The 23,659-nt window shown below is 30.9% G+C and overlaps 5 protein-coding genes across 7 annotated transcripts in view; 2 read left to right on the forward strand and 3 right to left on the reverse strand.

The window, feature by feature from the left end:
- The first annotated feature begins 117 nt into the window (after positions 1-117).
- On the forward strand, positions 118-4,959 carry LOC123015505 (synaptic vesicular amine transporter-like). The gene is made up of 6 exons (XM_044415269.1): positions 118-256; positions 305-559; positions 614-877; positions 921-1,187; positions 4,377-4,741; positions 4,793-4,959. Exons 1-6 carry the CDS (start codon positions 160-162, stop codon positions 4,889-4,891), a joined length of 1,347 nt encoding a protein of 448 aa, XP_044271204.1. The 5' UTR covers positions 118-159; the 3' UTR covers positions 4,892-4,959.
- Positions 4,960-7,221: 2,262 nt separating this feature from the next.
- LOC123015486 (doublesex- and mab-3-related transcription factor A2-like) lies at positions 7,222-12,103 on the reverse strand. The gene is made up of 2 exons (XM_044415234.1): positions 11,919-12,103; positions 7,222-7,838 (listed from the first exon to the last, which is right to left on the reverse strand). Exons 1-2 carry the CDS (start codon positions 12,081-12,083, stop codon positions 7,251-7,253), a joined length of 753 nt encoding a protein of 250 aa, XP_044271169.1. The 5' UTR covers positions 12,084-12,103; the 3' UTR covers positions 7,222-7,250.
- Positions 12,104-12,904: 801 nt separating this feature from the next.
- Positions 12,905-16,384, reverse strand: LOC123010947 (acid-sensing ion channel 5-like). Its single transcript, XM_044408159.1, has 5 exons — positions 15,885-16,384; positions 15,715-15,831; positions 15,397-15,551; positions 13,096-13,332; positions 12,905-13,038 (listed from the first exon to the last, which is right to left on the reverse strand). Exons 1-5 carry the CDS (start codon positions 16,382-16,384, stop codon positions 12,905-12,907), a joined length of 1,143 nt encoding a protein of 380 aa, XP_044264094.1.
- Positions 16,385-17,573: 1,189 nt separating this feature from the next.
- LOC123015567 (nose resistant to fluoxetine protein 6-like) lies at positions 17,574-19,791 on the reverse strand. Its single transcript, XM_044415353.1, has 6 exons — positions 19,587-19,791; positions 19,134-19,533; positions 18,835-19,084; positions 18,459-18,788; positions 17,755-18,411; positions 17,574-17,708 (listed from the first exon to the last, which is right to left on the reverse strand). The coding sequence occupies exons 1-6, from the start codon at positions 19,789-19,791 to the stop codon at positions 17,574-17,576; spliced, it is 1,977 nt and encodes a 658-aa protein (XP_044271288.1).
- A 406-nt stretch (positions 19,792-20,197) lies between these two features.
- Positions 20,198-23,659, forward strand: part of LOC123008148 (alpha-aminoadipic semialdehyde synthase, mitochondrial) — an 11,016-nt gene continuing 7,554 nt past the window's right edge. For all 3 annotated transcript variants that reach the window (XM_044403794.1, XM_044403803.1, XM_044403811.1), the window contains exons 1-2: positions 20,198-20,402; positions 21,876-23,156. In XM_044403794.1, the coding sequence (XP_044259729.1) occupies positions 20,346-20,402; positions 21,876-23,156 (1,338 nt within the window). In that variant the 5' untranslated portion in view covers positions 20,198-20,345. The remainder of the gene's footprint in view (positions 20,403-21,875; positions 23,157-23,659) is intronic.

Raw genomic sequence — 23,659 nt, forward strand, 5'->3', positions numbered from 1 at the left:
CCCTGGCCAAGGGTGATAACAATGTTAGCATCGAGACTAACCGAAGCGTTAAATTTCTCATTGAAAACCACTTTATACAATTTCCCACTTTCCTGCGACAGATGCTCCTCGATTAACATCCCTTGGAAAAGTTTAGTTTAATGCTAGTCCTTCGACACGATGCAAGTCTTGCAATCTATACGAAAGTCAAATATTTATTTATTTGTTATAATTTATTTATCGTTTTTCTTAGACAATGTGCTTCTTACTGTAGTTGGTAAGTTTCTAAATTTTGATTATATTACCCTGAACTGTTAAATTTTAGTTCCAATTATTCCCGATTATTTATTTTCAAATCAACTAAAAACTGATAACTCAAGACTAGGCCTTAAATCGTTAAGCCCTTTACAGGAAAAATATGAAGTTTTGGAAAACGACAATGGGCCTTTAGGTACTCTTTTAGCATCGAAGGCATTTGTTCAATTGGCTTTTACTCCTTTCATTGGTTATCTAACTGAAACTGTGGGCTGTTGTATACCTCTGTTACTTGGATCGTGTAACATGCTTGTAGCTGCAATCTGTACATTTATTAGATTTACTTGTAAAGCACACAAATTTGATTCCTATTTTTCAGTGTTTGCTTATGGAAATTCATATGGTGTCTTGGTACTAGCAAGAGCTCTCCATGGCAGTTCCTCTGCTGCAATAGCAGTGAGTGGAATGTCAATTTTAGCAAAAAACGTCTCTCAAGAATTTAGAGCAAAACTGATGCCTCTTGCTTTTGGAGGAATAGCTTTAGGAGTTTTGATTGGGTATCCACTTGGAGGTGCTGCCTATCAATTTCTTGGAAAGTCTGCCCCTTTTTTGTTGATTGCATTTTTAATATCAATCAGCATTGGTAAATGAAGATATTTTTATAACAAATTACCATGTGATTTTAGTTCTCCAGATTTTGTATATTGAGGATGTTACGAACGATGTTATTATTGATGAAGTTAATTGCAGTCAATTTCTGAATTTTTTACAAGATAAGCAAATAATTATTACAACTTTTACGATTTGCATTTGTACTTCCACTATGGCAATTTTAGAACCTTGTGTACCAATGTGGTTATTGGCCTATCTGAATCCTCCACCGTCACGATGGCAGTTAGGTGCTGTTTTCATACCGGACAGTATTGGCTATTTTATCGGTTCACATTTTGCTGGTAATTATTCTTTTTTATTAATGATCTTTGCGTCACCTCTTATGAGAATAAAATTAAAGAAATTTGTTTAAAGTCGACTATTTTTGAAATGTGTTAATTAGAACATCATCAGAATTAAAACATTAATTATTATTTGTGTTAATGCTTAATATACAGGTGTCCTAACAAGTTTGGTGTTAATGACCTTTACATGTAAAAATGTATACAAAATGTTTCAGAATTTTTTTTTTTGAGAACATTTTCAGAAAAAGTTCAGAAAGCTAGAACAAAGTGATTTGAATGAAAAATGATTTGATTTGAAAAAGATTTGCCCTTATATTTAAGGCTAGTGCCTTAAACTTCTAGATCCACTTTACTCAATGATCAGTGGTCATTTTTAGAACAAAGAAACTCTTTATTTGCTTTAATGTAAGCAGGTACTCTTTATTTGTTTTAAATAAACAAACAGTTTTTGTTTATTCTAATTAGAACAAGAAAGGTGAAATTGACCATTTTTAAGCAAAAGAAGAGTCTTAAAACAAATACTTTTATAAAAATGCAATTTTAAATAAGATTAACATGCATTTCTCCCATATGGCGCAATGTTTGATTAGCAAATCTTAACTTCAAAAAACTATTTCTTGAAAACTACTCAGTATATTCTTTTCAACTAATAAAGAGATGCTCTATACGATGGTGATGATGATCCCTTTAGAATGGTCTTTATTTGAAAAAAATCGGCTAATAGTTATTGAGTAATAATTTTTTGATGTTAAAGTATTTTAAATTCATTTAAATTAGAAAAAAACTATTTCATTCAAAGTTTGTGAACTTTTTGAATTTTTTTAGTGCATTTTATTTTAGTCCGGTCAAATTAGTCATAAAAATAGTGGTCAAATAACAAAAATTCCGACAAAGCTAAATTTTGGTGGAGACCTTGGATACACCATTAGAAATAAAGTGTCAAAAGTCCCCATCGATCCCATGTGTGCTAAAAAAGTTATTCAGGGTCAAAGGTCAAAATTTGAGGTGTTATGGATTTCCTTCGAAAATGGTAAGTTTTATCAAAAAAGTAGTCCAGACAAAAAAGATAGACCACACATACATAGTGCGCCAGAACTCGCGCCCCCAAAAAAAATGCTATGTAGGGTAAGGTACCAGGAACATGGAAAAAATTAAAAAAAAAATTTATTTATAAAAATTTCAAAGTTATGAGGGTTTAAAGTTTGCACTTTGGCTCTATTTATTTCTTTTAGAAAAATAAATTTCCAAGTTTTTTTGCTATAGGCTATTAAAAGAAGAAACAAGGAAGCTGTATCTTAAATTGTAATTCTGTTCAATGTTATTTGTGGCTTTTATTGGCAAAATTTTTGTCCCTTTACTAAATAATTATAAAAAACATATACAAGTTCGTGAGTATCATTAAATAGACATAAAAAAATGTCAAATGTCAAAAAATAAATGTCAAATTTTTTTGACAGATAGAATTTTTTAAACATTTTTTCCATGTTTCTGGTATCTTATCTTGCTTGAAATTTTTCTTCTACTTCATTAAACTTATAAATATCTCGATTCCAATAGAATTAAAAAGAATTTATTTGGTAATACATACAGGTGTACAAAAAATCTCGCACTTCCTTGAAAGGGAGTAATTGGGTAGTCTCCAGAGTACTAAAAAAATGTTGAAAAAATTCTATCTGTCAAAAAATTTTGACATTTATTTTTTGACATTTGACATTTTTTTATGTCTATTTAATGATACTGATGATCTTGTATATGTTTTTTTATAATTATTTACTAAATGTACAAAAATTTTGTTAATGAAAGTCACAAATAACATTGAACAGAGTTACAATTTAGGATACAGCTTCCTTGATTCCTCTTCTAACAGCCTGTAGCAAAAAACTTGGAAAATTGTTTTTCCAACAGAAAGAAATAAAGGCAAAGTGTAAAAATTAAACTCTCATAACTTCGAAATTTTTATAGATAGAATTGTTTTTTAATTTTTTCCATGTTCCTGGTACCTTACCCTACATAGCATTTTTTTTGGGGGCGCGAGTTCTTACGCACTCGTGGCACAATGGGCCCGAATGAGAGGCCTCAGTGCCGGAGGGACTTGAAGTCCTTCACTCTCCACATTCAATCCAGAATCCATTCAATCTGGCGCACTCTGTATGTGCATATCATATAGAAAGTGACTCCTTCAACTTTTAAAATCCCGATATCTCAGCAATGGTGATTCTTAGAAAAAAAGTATAAGAACTTTTTTGTAGATAATTTTAAGGTCTATCTTTTTTGTCTGGACTACTTTTTTGATAAAACTTACCATTTTCGAAGGAAATCCATAACACCTCAAATTTTGACTTTTGACCCTGAATAACTTTTTTAGCACACATGGGATCGATTGGGACTTTTGACACTTTATTTCTAATGGTGTACCCAAGGTCTCCACCAAAATTTAGCTCTGTCGGAATTTTTGTTATTTGAAATGTCTATTTTGACCGGACTATTTGTCCCATTGAGACGAACAAGATGATATTCAGGTGATTCTTAAATAGACCGACAAAATTTTATCTTTGGTAGTATCAAATGAGAACATCCTGGAAAAAATATTAAAAAAAAAGCTTTGTTTAACCGTTTTCAAAATAAAATTTATTAAAGTTATTTTCGAGGTAAGGCGTACGCCACTGATATGTTCATAAATAGTATTAGCACAAGTAGTGGAAACCATGGTATTAATTTGAAGAAAATGTACTTGATCATTGCAACAATTCATAGACGCCGTAAGTGGCACGGATCAAGGGAGTTTTGCCCCTAAAAAATATAAACGTAAAAAGGGTACAGTTTGTATCCATTTATTCTTGGGAAGGTGTGATAAAATTTTTGTTGGTCTATTTAAGAATAATATGTCAAGTTGTCATGACATGCCCTTTTTTTGTCGCACTGTATGTGATGTTCTTCGTATTCTAACATTTTGGAGGTTTTGAAAAATGTAAAAAAAAAATGTAAAAAATTCGAGGTTAAAATCTGCTGTGAATTTTCAAAAGGTATTAAAAATTAGATGTCCCATTTCTTGTTTCGCATAGTACGAATACAAGTGTGTTTTTCCTCCTTTTAATCCTTTTTTATATTGTTTATTATTCAATTTTCATGAAATTTGATTAATTATGATAATTATATTCATAGGCTGTAAATTGTTTTCTTTTTCAGGCCTGCTTCCAATCGCGCCTTGGAGAATAGCTTTCAGTGCATTAGTTCTAGCTGGTTTAAGCTGTTGCGCTTTGCCATTGGCTGTCTCTATTTATCAATTATCGATTCCTCATTTCGGACTTGGATTAAGTGTGGGAGCCGTAGACGCCGCTTTAGTTCCATATTTAGCCACTTTGGTTGATAGTAAGGGAAGCAATCAGTACGGAACCGTTTACGCCCTTCAGCAAGTTTTTGTCAGCTTGGCCTACGCTTTTGGCCCCTTATTAGGTGGACATGCTGTCCGTATTTTAGGCTTTCCATGGTTGATGAGATTGATTGGATTTTTAAATTTGATGTTCTGTCCCTTACTATTAGAATTAGAAAAAGTAAAATGCAGTAGTAATTTTTTATATAATTACTTATGGGTTATATTTTAGGATCCAAAAGTTGGTTTACTTGATGATGACTATAATACTCCTAGATCCTACTCTACTCTTGATAATACTTACACATCTTTAGACGAAGAAACTTACTAATTTAATTCATATCAAAATGTGTGATGTAACGCGTATGCTTCTTGGTTGTTATTCCTCTTGAAATTTATTCGGCCAATTTATTTGTAAATCTGATGTAATAAACTGACAGTGTTTGAGTAAGGGCTTGCTTATTTCCCGAATGGCGCGCTCTAACTTCATTATAGTAACACACCATCCGACTAACTCGATCTTTTTGTTTGGATTGTAAGTTAAGAAGGATGTTCTCGTGTTTATTTGCCATTTACCTCCATCTACGACGAATACAATACTGACACGCTTTCGGAATTAATAAAACCTCATTCTTTCTAGGGAATAAAGTAGTTTTATCGGATCAAATTGTATGTTTTAACATGATAGTATGATAACACAGGCCTGTAAAAAACACTTTTTTAAAAATGCTTTGAATTCTTAAACTCTTTTTTCTATTTCGGTGCTAGAATAAGTCTATTCCAGCACCCAAATGACGTCATTTGCGTGCTGGAATAAGTCGTTCGCGGTAATTTAATTTTAGTCACGGACTTTCTTCACAATTCATTTTAAAATGTGAAAATATGAATTATTTTCATTTTGTACAGCCGCCTAAAATTATTCCACATACCTAAATATCGTCAACCGTCGCAAAATTCTCTAAAAAAAAATAAATTTTCGTTTTTTAATTTATAAAATGATATAAAGCGGCAAAATAAAAAAAATAGTATAAAGCTCTTGTTGCAGAAGGTTCTTCAAGCACTCATTTGTTCCTCAACTCTCCGCTACGCGGCTCGTTTCGGAATTTCAAATTTGTGCAACTTGTACTTTAATATACTATTTTGATATGATATCCAATTTTTCAAGAATAAAATTATTTGAATTTTTTTTAGTTGCAAACAATTTTTTTGATGGTCCCACTATACTATACTATAATTAAAAATTTTTATTTAAAAACCATCTAAATCAAATTGTGTTTTAACCTGTAGGTTTTTTTTTAATTCGGACGGGTTAAAGATGCAGGAAAATGAGTAACCACATTGATTAAGTTTAGAAAATTTTTGTGACGAGCTCGGAACGCAACTACCTATAACAATTTATTTTTTATTATACCTACATCATAATCCTAAATTAAAATACGCTGTGGCGTGCGTAATTTGGCCTTTATAACACGCTGAAATTTTTTTTAAAGTTGTCTAAGTAACAAAAAATAGTGAAATGTCTGGACCAATTACAACGTGAAAAAATGTGCTTAACAACGTAAACTAGTAACCGTCTCTACGAAAACGATTCACAAACAACGTTTGATAATTTTATTGTGTAAATTCACATTCGTAAATGGACAGGTATAATAAAAAATAGCGTATAACACTCGTTTATATGCGCCTTTAAAACACTTACACTTTTTAGATCATGGTCTTTAATTAAAAAATTGTTATAGTAGATTGCTGTTAAAAAATATTTTTGTTTGCTAAACTCAAAAAAAAAATTCGAAAAACCAATATCTTCGTAGTAAATACACTGTACTAATTATATCTTTGTAAGGTACTTTTCGCAAAAAAAATGTAAGACAAATAACGTGTTTTTATTAAAGAAAACTCGGACTAGGCGAACGTATGTCGTCGTATGTATTGTTCTCTAATGAGTAATGTAAAAAAAAATCATACCACGCCAGGGTTGTTCCAGCTTCACTGGAACTTCCTTTTTAATTTTTTCACCTTAGTTTGTTTTAAATTTGTTGTCAACTAATACTGTGATTTCTATTTAAAATTCTTATTGTACAGATGATGGGTTTTCACCCAAAGCTGTAGTTTGCAGATTTCTTATGTAATAAGCTGTGGTCAAATTTTAGGTGGCTTTTGACATCTTCAAATTTGAAAAGAAGCTTTGTGATTTACCCCTATTTCCGACAATTTTAACTTTATAAATGAGTTTCAAGTTCAATTCTTTAAATTTTAGTTTAATGGACCATTGAAAATTATGTAAACTATAATTTTCGACACATTCTGTTAACTGTTAGATTTTTAAAGCCACGTATTATACAGAAACATCATGAATAGATTATAATAGATAAGTTAAAACACATTAAATTATACTCGTTCTCATTTATTTATGGCTTTTTAAATTTAAGTGTGTATGTGTGCTGAATTTCTCTGTAAACACCTTCGAGAATCAATTATCACAATGACGCCAAACATTCATTTTGCGTATTAAAATAAAAAGTAGCAAATACTAAAAAAACATATATTTAACAAAAAGATTTGTAATGATTAAAACAGACGACACAATTGCTTTTAAGTATACATGATGACGATTATAAATACACATTAGATGTAAATAAGAATACATCAAATCTACTCTTTATATCTTGTCATTCTTATTGCACATAAGTTTACTGTCTAGGTTCCAACCTAGCATAGAGGCTATGTTTGCACTGTTCACATTCACAAAATCCTGGGACATAAACTGGACTAGGTAAAACAGGTTGGGGATTAAACAACGGCAAAAAAGGGTACAAACTGTGCATGAAAACCTTGCTTCCAGAAATCAAGGGTAATGAATTTTGGTGTAGAGTATTGAAAGGTTTAGGTTTATTAGCATCAACGGGTTTGAAAGCAGAACTGTTTTCTTCTTTGGTGCTAGATTCGGACTCCGAAGAACTAGTATTCGATTTAGTCAAGTTAAAATGTTCTATGGCTTTAAGTAAATCGTGATTGCAACGTTTCAGGACGAGTTCTAAGACTGATCTTTTTTTGTTAGGGAAAAGTTTGCTAAGCATATCGATAGATGCTGGACTAACAAGGACTTCATCTTGGGTTTCTTGTTGCGAAGTTTGTTTTTCTTCTTCCGGTTCAGGTGATGTGACTTGCATGCCATAAATACGACCAGGAGGGAGATAATCGTAAGTGGTGCCGTTTTCTGCGGAGGCTAGATGAAGGGCGATTGCATCTTCGGCCGCTTGTTGTCGTTTTAGGGCCACCTGAGAATTAGGGAATTTAATTATTGATTTGTGAGGGTTTTGATGATATCAGATTTGCAATGATTACCAATGGATGTTTGTAGAAGGATACACGATACTTGGTTAATGGAATATCGATCAAACACTTCAGTCTGTCACCGGATAGAATTACGAAATCATCGAAGGTTTTGTTGTAAATAATGGTAGTTGTTGGAGAGATTGTATTAGGCATAGGTCGAGTTGATAACGATTTGATTCGATTTGATTGTAATCTCATACATTCATAGTATTGGAACTTAAAAAATACACTTATGTAAAATAATCATACAGTGTGTTCCCGGATAGACAATTCTTGATCCATATTTTCATTTTTTGGATATCAGCCCTGCTTGGTTAAAGACCGATTTCTATCATTATTTATACGAAGTGAAAATTAAAAATCGTTGTCGACCCAACCGAGACAAAATAAAAAGATCAAATTTAGACTAGGACTAGTTTCGGATTAATTAAACCATCTTCAGCAAACTACGGGTGGAAAAAGTGTTAAAAAATGAAACTACTTGATAAATTGAATTAAAAGGTTAATAAAGAATGCTGAAAAAAGGTTAAAAAGTTAAGAGCATAACGTACTAAAGGTACAATTGTGAGCATTAAATTTTGGTATTAATATCATTGCTTAACATGCTCTTTTGTCGGAACTTTGTTTCACTTTGTTGAAGTAAGAGACTCTCGCACAATAAAATATTTGTCAATTAGTTTTTGGCGTGGTGTTTGTATATTTATATTTATTTTTGAAAGAATGTTGACAACAGACAAAATTATACAGGGAAACTTCTCTTTTTTGACAAAAAGATGACGTTACAAAATGACATTGCCTACCAATATTTAATGCTCGCAATTGTACTATTACAAACTATCCTATGACGAACTATATAGGGTATTTCACAACTCATAATAAGCCTGACGGAATTGAAAATTCAACCCAAAATTCATTTGCAAAGTTAACGTGGATATTTTAGATATCGCATTGTTTCCAATAATTTTATTTGTCACAACTCACATTAAATTTACGAAAAAGTCAAAATGCATTCGAACAATGAGAAAAGAGATTTGAGCGTTTGTAAAGACAATGTTTCTCGAATAGAAAAGCTCCAAAAAGGTTTGAATAACTTAAGTGTTTTCCCAATGGTGGAAAAACAAATAACCTTAAAAATTGTGTGTCCTGCCTTGTCAATTAATTTGTGTCAGTCACGCGATAACTATTAATTATTATTAATTTTAAAATTCATAATCAGAATTCATGAATCCTATGCAAATGTATTGCTGGCTACAGTTCAAATTTGGTCAGGCTCATTATTACTCGTGAAATACCCTGTATTTTTAACCTTTTTTTAACATTCTTTATTAATCTTTTAATTCAATCTTTTTCCCACCCGTAGTTTGCTGGAGAAGGTGTAATTAATCCGAAACTAGTCCTTGTCCAAATTTAATCTTTTTATTTTATCCCGCTTAGGTCGATATTGAACTATAGGTACTGTAAAAAAATAAATCGTAATTAAAAATTATTACAAAAATATCATAACCTTTTGATGGCCTTAGGTACAATATTTAAATTTGAAATTTTTTCTACGTGTCGTTTAAAAGTAAATTTAAAAAAAATCTGTTTTTGGCCATTAAGAAACTGTACGGAAAATTTTTTTGATTTATTTTTGGTGTATTTTAGATTACCTATACTTAAATTATAGTATTTTTTTCATGCAATTTGAACTATACGTTTTTTCATAAAAAAATAAAAACTATTGAATTTTGTACTTCATAAAACTTAATCCAACTTACACTGAAATATTTTTTTACTGTAGAGTAGAGTGCCTTTTACGTGACAAATACAACAAAAAGTTATTAAGAAAAATTGTTTGGAATCAACATCTAAGCTAAGTGTATTAAATTTCAAAATCATCGGCCAACTATGATTTTTAATTTGTTTAAATTGTAGTTTAATGTAACTTCCCATTATTGTGTTGGTATTTCAGTTACTTCTGTTTTTTATTATTTAATGTCAAAACTGACAAATTGTAACTCTGTTCGCTAACATTTCACATTTAAAACAAAGTATCTGCTTTTTAATTATTGTTTGACTGTACCCACAAATGACTTCTTTGAACAGCCCTCCCGAATGACTTGCTCTCCATACATATTATGTAACTTAAAAATATCGTTTTTTAAAGACAATTGAAGACGTGTGTGTAAAAGTTTCTAAAACATAATGAAAAAATTATAGTGTCAGATTCGGTGTTTTTCGTTAGTTTAATTTTCACAATTACTACTCTTCTCTAAAATTAAAATAAAGTGAAAACAATTTCAAGCAGTTTTCAGTATGTAATGCTTATGTAAGCATTTAGTTAATAATAGTAGGTACAGGTTCCAACGCGAGGTGTAATTTAATTTTTTACAAAATAAAGTTCGAACATTGCCATTATGTCATTAAACATAGAATACAGTAATAATATCTGTCGAATGTTCGCCTCTGGATCTTTGGTAGGAAAGCATGCTTTTACGAAAGAAAAGATAAAAAAAACAAAATGTCTTAATCATTTTGGGAAGGTGTCGACTTCACCGCCTTTACCATTTTACTTTCGCATTTTTTTAAAGCTACAGGAGTTACGAGCTAATTCTATTTATTGTTCCAAGTAATTTCAAGTAATTTGGTTCCAAATGAATGAAATGTTAATAATTTTTCTGATAATTTTTTAATGTAAATCAAATTTACTCTGATGATGGCGTTAATTGCCGAAACATGTTTCTACGACGTATTTTTTTTTTACAATTAGGGAAGCTTTAATTCTTTCAATTATATAAGAAAACGACCATTTTGCAGATTTAAACCAGAACAGAGATGTAACACATAAACAACTAAAAGTTCGATTAAGAGTTCTTGTTTGTATTGTTATGTAAATTTATGTTATTATTATCAGAATATAAAAAAATAGTTTTTCACACGTATACTTGAGTTATTTCTATTAAAAAAATGGAGTACTATCGAACATTTCTAAGGTATTTTGTAGATACTAATAAGTCTTTAAGTGAATGAAAGCATGAAAATAAATCAAATAATGTAAAAAAATCATTTTGTAAAAAATTGTTGGGGACTGTGTTTTTGCTTATATTAGGACAGCTGAAATAATATTACCTACGGAAAAATTTTTATAAGGAAAATTCACTAAAAGAAATTATTAAGAGTCATAAATATGGCTTTTGTGAGATTTAATAAAGGAGGTATGTAGACAATCCTTGTTTAATTTATGATTTACTTTTTATAATCAAAATGATTAAAACGAATTTGAGAAACTTATCTTCGTCAATGAAATTGTTAGATATGTTAGAAATTAGACGCTTGCAACTAAAACTCAGGTTGTAAAATTCTTTATTTTGAAAAATATTTTTTTATGAAGTAAACGTTTGTAAAAGTAAAATGCAAAACTTTTAATAATTAACAGATCCAAATTAATTTCAAAAATTTTTGTTTACATTTGTAAACAATCTATTTTGATCATAACAAGATTGCTAATTTTATAATCATTTGCTTTTTATACTTGAACATTTTTTAGAACATAATAGAAATAGCTCAATTAATGTGTATGTACATTCTTAACTTTTTTTCATAACTTTCTTTAATTACTTCATTCATTCCGACTTAGTCTTTGTTTTACATAATGTTAAAAATAATTAAAACATAAACAAGTTATGATAAAAACAAAAACCATATTTTATCGTAAGATCTACTTCAAAACCACGGAACTTAAAAACACTTGACATTAGTTTGTTGTTTAGTTATCGACATTCTAACTATTGACATTCTGTAAGATGCTATTAAAATTAAGCAAAACACTATTATCAATTGCTAATCATTGTTATCAATATTTAACCGCTTTTACTTTTAGAACTTATTCAAAGCCGATAAGATAAAATTTGATCAAAACAAAATAAAACTTCCTTCACTTTAATTAAAAACACTCGAAATTAAACAAACAAAAATTACTATTTTTACGATTATCTTTCAAGTGTCTTTAAAGTATCTTAATTAGTAATCATTTAGTAACATACCTGAGCCGCCATAATCCTTTGCCTTTCCTTGATTAGACCACATTTAGCACAAGAACAATTTTTGTAAATACATTGTTTCTTGTGGCCTCTTAAAGTTGAAATCATTCCGTGATTTCTGCATCTTGCACATTTTGGTACTCGAGCTGATCGACTATTCGATAACATTTCAACTTTGAAGAATTATACGGAAATAAACATTTGCAAACAGAATAACGGCAACTCACGAATGGATAACAATCTGTATATAAAAGAATACAAGAATAGATAGATACGAGCTGAAGATTTCAGTCATGACAAAGATACAGCATCATGATACAGCCAATAGGATAAAGCGTTATCCTGCCGACGTCTACATAGGATACGGAAGCCACCAATCGCTGCTCGTTATGTGCTAACACCTGAAAGTTACGCCCTAAACGAATTAAAAATAATTTTCATAAACTCAGGTGGAGCTTTTAACTACTGAAATAGACTGTTGATTTCGAAAAAATGCAAACTCATGATGGGTGATTTATTTGAAATGTTTAACAGATTTCAAGAGTAACACTAATTGACTGTGTTACTCACAAATAAATCAGTCTAATTTCAGAAATCCTTCTGTTACTTAGAACAGTGCGATTACTTCAAGTTGCAACATTTCAACTTCCAAACGAAAAAAAAAATTATATTTGCATTATTTTACACTTATACAATACAACGTGAAAAATAATTTTATTTAAAAAATCATATTTTTTTCCTCCGAGAAATAAAAAATGTTGATGCATTCTAATGCTTGTGTAGTTTTGCTATGCTGAAAGCAGTCTCGCTGGTGTTGTGTGTGACGTATTACTGTCAGTTTGTTAAATAAACATTAGTCCATTAGATTGTTGCATCACATATGTCACTGCGACCACCCAGTATGCACCTGAAAAAAACCATTACTGCAAAAATTACATATGATCCACCCACTGTTTATTTTTTCAGTGAGACGAACTTTATCCACCTCTTCAGAACCTCTCTCTTGTCTCTTTACCATATTTAATCACAAACCAATAAAGCCTCAAAGTAAAAAAATAGATAATCTCGATAAAACTTAACACACTGCAGCCTAAAAATAAGCCAGCCATTCCGCCAATGTAAACTGCGGGTATTTTAACTCAGAATTAATTTTAATTTTGTCGAAATTTTTGGCCATTACCAAGTAGGTCGGAAAAACCAAAAATTATGTCACGACGTAAACGCATTTTAGGATATTCTTTGAGGCCCCATTGCAGATTCGATCCTAAAAACCATTCTCGGGTATCCATATCTTCAATAATGTAGTTAACTTCATCGCAGTTGGGAAGACAAGAGCATTCGCCTTTGAGAAGGATCAGTTTTTCTTTATGTTTTGCCAAACAGTGGAGGCCGAGGATGTTGCAAATTTTTTGACCTTCTGAACAGTTTATTTTTAAAAATTAACGCATCAAAACATTTCAAAAAACTTTGAAAGATGAAAAAGAAAGATGAAATTAAAAGCCAAATATTTTATCAAAAAAAATGGTATAAATTAAAAATAAATTCTAATTGCAGAGTAAGACTGTGACTGAATGACAATAAAATAGCCTACTCTGGTCTAAAACAAAAATAAATACAGATATAGCACGTGCATGAGCAAATAAATTTCGGATTAAAGTCGACTCTGAAAAACAAAATTCGACTCTTATTTGCTTGATTTACAAAAATTTGTGCTGTCATCATTTGTCAAATAAAAGATAATGCGTCTATAAATTAAAACTTTATAAGTTTCTAAATTATTTACAAGTTAAAAGCAAGTTTTATAAACGAAAAAAATTATGGTAAAAAATAAAAATAATACAGGCTATCCCACTGACGACTTTCGGGTCTAATGTCTCTGCTATTTGTCAACGGATTTTTATTAAATTTAAAATGTAGGCAACTTAGAAGGTGGAGATTCAATTAGTATTAATAAAATTAGCTCAAGATAAAAAAATAATTTAACACATTATCTCAATTTAAAATTAAGCGTAACTACATACTATCATATTGTTAAGCACTAAAAAATAGTCCTCTACACAATTAAATTAGAACACTTTTAGAACTTTTAGTTTGATTGATGCCATTGGTGGTACCTTTGTATTGAACTAATTAGTCCAATAAATACAGTTCCTAAATTACGTTAACAATTAACAATTTGATATACATTGTAAGTAGTTTAGCATTTTTAAAAGACATGTTAAAATCACATTTGACGGACTAGGATTATTTTAGTAATGCGGTATTTATTTCTACCTAGTAAATAATCTACATTTTAAATTTAGTTAGAATACGTCGGCAAGTCTTAGGTGAGACACCTTGTATATACAGGCTGCGCCAGAACTCACGCCCCAGAGAAAAATGCCATGTAAGGTAAGAGATACCATCAAGAACATAGAAAAAATGTTAAAAAAATTCTATGCATAAAAATTTCGAAGTTATGAGAATTTAAATTTTGCACTTTAACTCTATTTATTTCTGTTGGAGAAATAATTTGCCAAATTTTTTGCTACAGGTTATTAGACGAGAGAACAAGGAAGCTGATGTATCCTAAAATGTAACTGTGTTTAATGTTATTTGTGACTTTTATTGATACCTTTACTAAATAATTATAACCAAAATGTATATAAGATCATCAGTAACATTAAATCATGGACCTAGTATGATCAATACTACCTTCATGCATTAAGTAGACATAAAAAAATGTCAAATATCAAAATTTTTAGACAGATAGAGTTCTTTAAACATTTTTTGCATGTTCTTGGTATCTAATCTACTTAAAATTTGTCTCCGGGGCGCGGGATTTGAAACACCCTGTACATTTGTAAAACTGCAAAAATTTAGATTAGACATATGTTTAATCTACATTCAAAAAATTGTAACACTTAAAATTATAGAAATTGAAAGAAAATCCTTATTTTTGTCTTCTGAGACAGAAATAAGATTTTGTTTTAATTTCAAACAAAAATTCATCTGTCCACGAACGTTTGACATAAATGTCCCGCCAAAACATTATGAATTTTATTCGGCACTTTTGACTAACTCTCTTTATTAAATTGTATTTATTTTTCGATACTGTCAAAATTTACGGTTTTTCTCCCGTGTAAGGAAGTTTTAACAACCATTTGGCATTTGGCATATTTTTACCAGATTTTAAAGCAAGTTTAAGCATTGTTGAGTCTAATCCGAAGAATAAAATGTTGTATTCAACTCGTTTGAATGTAAATCGGACGCTTTATTCCAACTCGTGGTTTAAAAATCCACTCTGTGAAATAATGGGTCTGATTTACACTCAAACTCGTAGAATAAATAACTATTTTTTAATTAATTCAATTTATAATATTAAATTATTGCAATTATATAAAATATGGTGTTTATACTACGTACACGTATGAAAAGGAGAATATTAATTAAAATTAATGTTAAATTTTGCTTTGAACACTTTAAATAAAAATTTTCTCACCCAGTTTTCTATAAAAGTGTGGGACACAACCACATAACCGTTTGGCCAATGCAGCCCGGCACTCCATTCGACATAAAACATAAGAATACGCAGGAGAATGTTTTAAATTGCTTTCGTCGTAAAATCTACACTTTCGTTGCTTGATTGTTAAATATCTAATATTATCGCTACTAAAAATTGTCAAACCAGATAAAGACATTTGTAAGAAATTACCATTAGGAGACGTAATTTTTTTACTTGCTATATCGGCAACTTCATATGGGCCGTGAACATAAATCTAAAATTTCTAAATATGTTAAATTCATACATGTTTTTTACAATACATCAAAACCGGTAGACATATTCATAACATTCGCAAAAACTTCTCCATCTAAAGGATTTACGTAAAAAGTTTCATTACCCTCAATTAAATCCCAGTTTCCTTCATCCCAATAACTATATTTGATAAGTTTTAATATAAATAACACATACCTATAAAAAAAACTTACTCAGGGGAATTGTAAATCGCTAATTTTGAATTGAAACTGTAGCAAATGCCCATTTCGGAAACAATTTTCTGCAAAGTGTACTTTTTGTCGTTGCCTCCCGAATTAGAAACGGCAGGTTTAAACTCAAACTGCAAATCCAACAAAATATCTAAATAATTCTCCTCCGCAATACCCTCATATTCGACAACAGTTTCAAAATTAGTATAAGTAGCTTGAGATAAAGTTACCAAAAACTCTCTCAGAAGCGTTTTGTTCTTCTCTGTCGAGCTTTGAACATACAATTCAAGTAAAGGCTCATTGATTTTATAAGTGGGACAAATTGTAGCAGCTGGAAAAGTGGTATTCCATGAAAATCTGTCCCTTTCCATCGAAATCACAGTTGGATTTTCCGTATATCTTCTCAAAGTTATACTGCTAAGAACTATAGCTCCATAAATTGCTGCTCCGACAATTACTATCCAAATGATCAATTCGACTGGATGGCGCTTCCTTGCTGACATATGAGGAAAACCATGAATCGAACTTTGAGCAAAAAACATTTTAATAAAATCTATCAACATTTTGCCTCTGACTCTACGTCCTGCCATGTTGGTGGTTGAACTTGAATAGTCATGAGAGTCATAATGGTCATAGGGGATAATTTTATGAATATTTTATTCCCTGAATAAAGCGATACAATGATGGCATTGTATTGTTTGTAACAAAAGATGGAAATTGAAATAAAAATGATGTTATTTACAATCACAAGGAATATTTCAGAAGGAAGAAAAAAAACATAATTTAATGGCTAAAAATTAATCGACTAAAATAAAAAAAAATAAATTAAAACAGTTCTGTTTTCTTTTTGCGCAACAGAAACGCAAATGTGTCAAAAAAAAAGAATGAAAATGTAGCGGCCGCAAAAAATCTTTTCATGCTCCAGTTTTGTAAAACATGCTTTACTATAATCATTTTAGGTTTGGAAAGTATCGTTTTAACAGACTAGTCCTTTGGATATTTTTTACCGAATTAGTATCAAAGCTTTATACCTAAGAATCCGGTAAGTGAGCTATTACAATATCAAAAGTAAGTATAACTTAACAATACTTATCGGATCGTTATTTTTGATACAACAAAACGACAAATCAACTACATAAAAAATTTTAAACTCACCGAGTCTGTCAAGAGATAATTTATAAGACTTGTTTAGCTACTTGTTCCGACTAATTACGTTAACTATTAACTAAGTACTTAAACTATCCTGTTTTTTCGAAAAAACCATCAACATTTTTTTATATTCCAAAAATCTCACAATATTTACAAAGTAAACCCCACAGAAGAAAAAATAAAGCAAAAAACATTTAGGACAAAAAAAATTATCGATAAGAATTGAAAAAAATTTAACAAAAATTAATTAAGGGAACCCCTTACAAAGTAAACTTAAGTTTACTGGAAAAAAGAAAGAAAGGATAAAACAATAATTGTCACAAAACTCAAAATAATTGAGTATAATTTTTATGAATATTTTATTTGCAGAACAAAGCAGTGCGATACAATGCTAGTATTGTGTTGTTTGTAACAAAAGTCGAAAATTTGTTACAGCTGAAACGTGGGTGGCCTCTCACATGTGCGTCAGTAATAAGACTAATGGATTTTTGTTTATTTAAACGTTCTTTCTCCTCGCATTATACGGATCATAGGAAACGCCACTTAATTATTCGACTGCACTTTTTTCGGTATCTTAAAAAACAAACTTGCAATATTTAAAAGAGGCAATTCGTAGAACATTGTGAAGAAGAAGCTGACTAGTACGACTAACAGTAAATCGGCACAACTGTCATATATCTAAAAATGGCGTATTTACAAAAAAATTAATTAATTGTTGACGTACAGTTGAAAAATTTGAAAAGTAAATGGGCATTTTGTTAGCCCCATTTTTGAAGAGTTGTAAAATTAAATGAAGAAGAAAACACCCGTATGATATTCTTCCCAAGACTCGAAACGCAAATGCGCTTAAAAAATCGTTAATAATGCCTCCATAACCATTAACACAAGACCATATTATCCAAATAACTCCAAAAGTCCAAGCTGACCTAGAACATGACAAAAAGAGTGACGCTTCCAATCGATTAAAATCATGATTTTCCATTTGAAAACTGTAATTGCCAACCACAGACACAGTCATAAGAGTTGCAGCCACCAACCAGCCACTCAAAATCGTAAAAAAATTCATCTTTATTTTCTTTTCTTTTAAAGTAAAAAGATAAAATCCATAAAGCACTCCTAGGATATAAGGAGGTGCTCGAGTATGAGGAGTGATATAATGTTGTTGAAAATATTTTGTTTCAAACAATTGATTCGTTATCGGCATTCCTCCCTCATATTCATTAATCCAAGCGAAATAGAAACTAATTGCGACCGATAAGATGTACAAGGAAACACAAACAATTAAACCAAATATTCGATTCTTCCAAAGAGGATATAAAAGTATTGGTGAAAAATAAAAAAATATCATATCGCAAGTTAGGGACCAGGTTTGCAAAATGCACTAAAATGTAAGATTGTACAATGTGAATTAAAGTTTCTACTCCCTACCAAAGCATGTGGATTGGTGTAACTCTGGATGTGTAAAAGTGTAGACCACCAGTAATACTTGCAAGGTTCCAAGTGAGCCATGCACGTGTCGTACCATAACGGTCCGGAACCCAAAAATTGGATCAGAGTTGCATAAATTAATACAACAATAGCAAGTGGGGGGGTTATTCGAAAGTACCGATAAAGGTAAAAGGTTAGTACGTTGAAAGTACCATTTTTTGTAACATGCTCGAAGAAACTGATGCTCACTAAAAGACCACTTATCATGAAGAACGTGTCAACGCAAATGGTACCACCAATTATTATAGTACTGGAGTAATTCAAGATCCACTACAATCATCATTATTACAACTAAATTAATTAAGGAGTCTATTACATCCAAAATTTCTAAACCGTTAATCACTGGTGAGAACATGGCCATTAAGTACCGATGGCCTATAATAACATAACAGGTGCTCAAAAAACGCAGTCCGTGGATGCAATCTAGGTCGTTGGGTCTTCTTCGTGATACTATCTTTTGGTAATTGGAAGTGATCGAAAATGCAGATATTAAAGAGTTCTTTGACATCACCGCATCCAATATGGTACTAATCAAACTCACTCCAATAAATATAAGCAAAATTGCTCTACAAATGAATTAAACAAATTGTTATTCACAAATTAAAAATTTCTCACAGAGAAACATATTGAGCCAAACCCATTGTAAGACTGTCCTCCTCACTAAGGCAGTGATGTTCGTCTAAACTTGCATTCAAGTTTAAACCTTCAGTCATTTCGCTAATAATTTTCTTAAAATGTCGTAAAATATCGTTAGTGGGACACGAGTCTGGTACACACACTGACCAAAAGAAAGCAGACTTTTCGACAATTAATTTAATTTTTGGGAACCTTTTTTCGGTTACATTTCGAAACGAGAGAATTTTTTTAATTAAATTCAAGTTTGGTGTTATTTTAATCAAACAATGCTTTCCTTTAATTTCATCAAATCTGATCTGAATGCATTGTTTGTAACTCCCAAATTCGACTAAATTTCCTAGAAGAATGCCAGGTTGGATTTTAGATGAAGAATCAAACACTAAAATTAAAAAAGTAGATACTACAAAAAATTAAAAAAAAATGAGACAACACTATTTAGAGCCCATGATTCAAATGATCTTAACCCATTTCTGTAAAGATTGGAATGGTTTTTACACAGCGAATTTTGTGCATTATCTAAAGCATAAGTGGCCAAAACTTGGTTCATTAGTAGTCCTTGTTTCATTGTTAATTTTACTGAATTCACTGAAATAATAAGAAAATTGCAATAGAAATAAAGGTATATGTAGAGAGTCATTTTGCTACTGCTATTCTCTCTTTTATTTCCCCAATTTTTATACTCTGTTTGATTATAAGCCTCAACTATCTATCAAGTAAGTTCTAATAACGTGTCACGAGGGAAATGTTTTCCAAGAATTCCGCCAACTCCACTGAAGAAATATCGGTTTTTTCCATAGTCAATTTCGATGATTCTTTATCATGTTTTTTCTCTGTTACTATCTGAGGTTGTCGACGTTACTCTGGTGTTGTAATGTTTGTTACGTTATAATTGCAAGATTATGTACTTATTTCTGATCAAAAAACAATAATACTTAAAGTGTTCGATAAAAATCAGGTCAAGGGTTAGTTACGTTTAAAGATATCTTCTCATTTTACGGTTGTTTGTTTAAAAATTGATAAATATTCTTGTAATCTCTCTTGAAACTTTAGTTTATTGAAAATGCTCGGTGGGAGCTGTGACATATTCGACAATCAAGAACCAATAGCAGGAAGTAAAGAAGAAAAAAACAAACAGAAGAAAAAAGTTAAATAGAAACACTGGGTCAAAAAATTATTGAGAAAATTCTCGAAATGTTTCGAATCGGAAAATATATTTCTCCCAAGCGTGAATCGCTGTTGAGAACATATGTAAGTATAAAAAATAAAAATAGTTTACTCATTTTACATTTCACTTCACATTTGAGTATTATTACATCATACTTATAAGTAATAAAATTGTCGAAATTTTCATACAAAGTTAAAAACTTCCTAATTGCACTAAAATACGTTGATATAATTTGCCTCACAAAGTTTGATAAGACTTATCATACTCTCAAGAATTTCAGTGATAAGTAGTAGATAAGTAGTAGATAAGTTTTTCTAAAAATAACATCATTCTATATATTTACTATTTTTGCAATGTAGTATAGACAAGGAAGAATTTTTTCCATATACTCGCAGTACCATGTAGGTATGTACTCGTAATTATGAAAGAATACGAAGGCTATTTTTTCCAGCACCAATTGATTCAAAATTTGATTTCAAAAAATCTAAAAATTTACTTATCTTATTAGTTTTCAACATTTTGTAAGGATGTTAATAAAGACAAAAAATAATAATTTATTTCTAATTCAGTGAAGGATTTACGACCTAAAAATTTCTCCGATTTTTTTTAAATCACAAAAAATGAATTATAGAACCGCCAGACAATTCCAACGGCATTTTGACTGTTGTATCGTGTTCTACCTGCGATTTTACGTCTAGAAAGGCACATTAATTAAAAGTCTCTAGACCAGTTTTACAATTTTTTAGATAATAATTTCCAAATAAAAAAACGAAAAAATTGTAGGACAATCTTAACACTACATATTTATCGTGGAGTAATTTATAATTTTGTTTGATCTTTTATTTGTGTTAGCCAATTTACAAGCAGAAAGTTATAGGTAGTTATAGGTATAAATATAGAAAGTATAGATATAAAATATAAGATTAATAGAAGAATAAAATTATTTTTATACTAAAATTTATTTTTTACTATCAAACATACTTCCAACATTTGTACTATTATTCAGATTGTTCAAAATAGAAAAAAATAGTTTTTTTCTACTTAACCGTGCATTTTATGTGGACACTAAAACCCTCTCAAGAGTACAGTAATTTGTTTTTTTTTTCAAAATTTTTAAGACCGTTCCAAATCTGTAAAAAACAAATTCAATCGACCGAAAGGTTTCTGCCTTGTTATTTAAATGTTCTCAATTAAGTGAAATTTATTTAGCATCAGATTTATCCATTGTTGCCAAATTTGATCAGAAAAACTGAACACATAGTATTTGCAAATAACATCTAAAAAATTATTCAACACAAATAATCATTAATAGAACAAATAAAATTGTTAAAAAAAGCAATAAATAATATTTTTACAGATAACGTAGCGATTTTTTACTACAAGTAACTCTTGAACTTATAAACTATTCACTTTTTTTATTTATTAACAAATTAATCTGGCGAATCTGATAAAATTTGCTTTTTATTTATTTATAATGTTCCTGACAAAGGTTGATAAGACTTATCTCAGATAAATCTCTCAAAAAACACACATCATTTTTGTAATGTCGTTTTCAGGCAACGAAGAAAATCATCGCCATCCGACGGGAAGACCAAAGTGTTTGGGAACGTCGAGCCCCTTTTTCACCTTCTCATGTCCGCAAATTAGTCAAAACAGGCGTCAAAGTCATAGTACAACCGAGCAATCGTCGCGCTTACCCTATGCAGTCATACCTCAACGCAGGAGCCATAATCCAAGAAGACATATCAGAAGCTAATATTATTTTTGGAGTAAAACAAGTACCCATCGATCAACTAATCCCTGATAAGACTTATTGTATATTCTCACACACTATTAAGGCCCAAGAATCCAATATGCCTCTTCTTGACGCAATTTTAGAAAAACGCATAAGACTAATCGATTACGAAAAACTAATGGATGAGAAAGGCCAAAGAGTTGTGGCTTTTGGAAAAATGGCAGGAATTGCAGGAACTGTAAACATTTTTCACGGCTTAGGTTTGAGACTTCTCGCTTTGGGTCACCACACACCGTTCATGCACATCGGGCCAGCTCATAATTATCGCAATTCAAGTATGGCAAAGCAAGCAGTTCGAGATGCAGGTTACGAAATAGCTCTGGGATTGATGCCCAAGTCGATTGGACCGTTAACTGTGGTGTTTACCGGCTCAGGAAACGTGTCTCAGGGTTCTCAAGAGGTGTTCCAAGAGCTACCACATGAATACGTAGCTCCTGAGTCTTTAAAGAAAGCGGCAGAACATGGCAGTCTAAATAAAGTTTACGCTTGTGAGGTGCGAAGAAGACATTACTTGGAACGCGCTGAAGGCGGTGGTTTTGACTCTGTTGAGTATGAAGAGCATCCAGAACGTTACATTTCCACTTTTAGTAAAAAAATTGCACCATACGCTTCCATTATCATCAATGGAATCTACTGGGCTGTTAATAGTCCGAAACTTATGACTATTCCTGATGCCAAACATTTGTTAAGGCCCGCCCACACTCCCTGGCTACCAACTTCAATCGGTGCTCCAGCTTTGCCTCACCGGATGTTGGCTATATGTGATATTTCGGCTGATCCTGGTGGCTCGATTGAATTTATGAATGAATGTACGACAATTGATACACCATTTTGCCTGTACGATGCAGATAGAAATAAAGATACAAAGAGTTTTAACGGACCCGGAGTCTTAGTATGTAGCATAGATAATATGCCTACGCAAATTCCAAGAGAAAGTACCGACTTTTTTGGAGATTTGTTGTTTCCCTATGCACAAGATATCATGAAATCTAACGCGCAACAACCTCTAGAAAGTCACAGTTTTTGTCCAGCTGTTGATGGGGTGAGTATACAAGGCGTCCAGCAAGTTGATCAAGTCTATGATCTTTATACATATGTTAAAATATACATATAACAATGCATATACAAAAGTCATAGATATTAAGTCACTGCGTCACCTGAGCTGAAATAATGATTTTTTTTGACAAAAGCACTTTTGCAGTACACAAAAATTTAGCTATTTTTGAAAAATAAGATTTTTACTGCTTTAAAGAAAAAAGTTCAAATTTTAAAGTTAATAATATGTTTGTTAAAAATAAAAGAAATAGCCTATTTTTTGTTTTTGCACTTAACAGTTTATTACTACAGAGTGATTATAAATAATTTTCATCTAGCCAGCTGTCAATTTTCCATGTAAAATAAAAAATGCCGCTTTACGAAAATAGGGGTACCTACTTGTTTTAACTCAAAATTAAAAAATCGCCGTTTACTAAGCGTCCACTTCAATTCAATTATAGACTTCAATTATAAACTTGTTTTCTTCCAAAGTATCCATCATTATCAATT

This window comes from Tribolium madens, unplaced genomic scaffold (assembly GCF_015345945.1).
Source record: "Tribolium madens isolate multiple individuals breed KSU strain unplaced genomic scaffold, Tmad_KSU_1.1 Scaffold_19;HRSCAF=116;Tcas5.2_LG9, whole genome shotgun sequence".
In the NCBI taxonomy this organism is placed as follows: domain Eukaryota; kingdom Metazoa; phylum Arthropoda; class Insecta; order Coleoptera; family Tenebrionidae; genus Tribolium; species Tribolium madens.

Coding starts and splice junctions, on each gene's coding strand:
- LOC123015567 (XM_044415353.1), bottom strand. CDS start 19,791: ATGACTCTCTACATATACCTTTATTTCTATTGCAATTTTCTTATTATT. Junction 19,534..19,586: donor TGAATCATGGGCTCTAAATA/GTGTTGTCTCAT, acceptor TTTTAATTTTAG/TGTTTGATTCTTCATCTAAA. Junction 18,412..18,458: donor ACACCAATCCACATGCTTTG/GTAGGGAGTAGA, acceptor CTTACATTTTAG/TGCATTTTGCAAACCTGGTC.
- LOC123015486 (XM_044415234.1), bottom strand. CDS start 12,083: ATGTTATCGAATAGTCGATCAGCTCGAGTACCAAAATGTGCAAGATGC. Junction 7,839..11,918: donor AAAGGATTATGGCGGCTCAG/GTATGTTACTAA, acceptor CCTAATTCTCAG/GTGGCCCTAAAACGACAACA.
- LOC123010947 (XM_044408159.1), bottom strand. CDS start 16,384: ATGTCAGCAAGGAAGCGCCATCCAGTCGAATTGATCATTTGGATAGTA. Junction 15,832..15,884: donor GCGATTTACAATTCCCCTGA/GTAAGTTTTTTT, acceptor TATCAAATATAG/TTATTGGGATGAAGGAAACT. Junction 13,333..15,396: donor ACACTTTTATAGAAAACTGG/GTGAGAAAATTT, acceptor TAAACTGTTCAG/AAGGTCAAAAAATTTGCAAC.
- LOC123015505 (XM_044415269.1), top strand. CDS start 160: ATGCAAGTCTTGCAATCTATACGAAAGTCAAATATTTATTTATTTGTT. Junction 878..920: donor TTTAATATCAATCAGCATTG/GTAAATGAAGAT, acceptor ATGTGATTTTAG/TTCTCCAGATTTTGTATATT. Junction 4,742..4,792: donor TACTATTAGAATTAGAAAAA/GTAAAATGCAGT, acceptor GTTATATTTTAG/GATCCAAAAGTTGGTTTACT.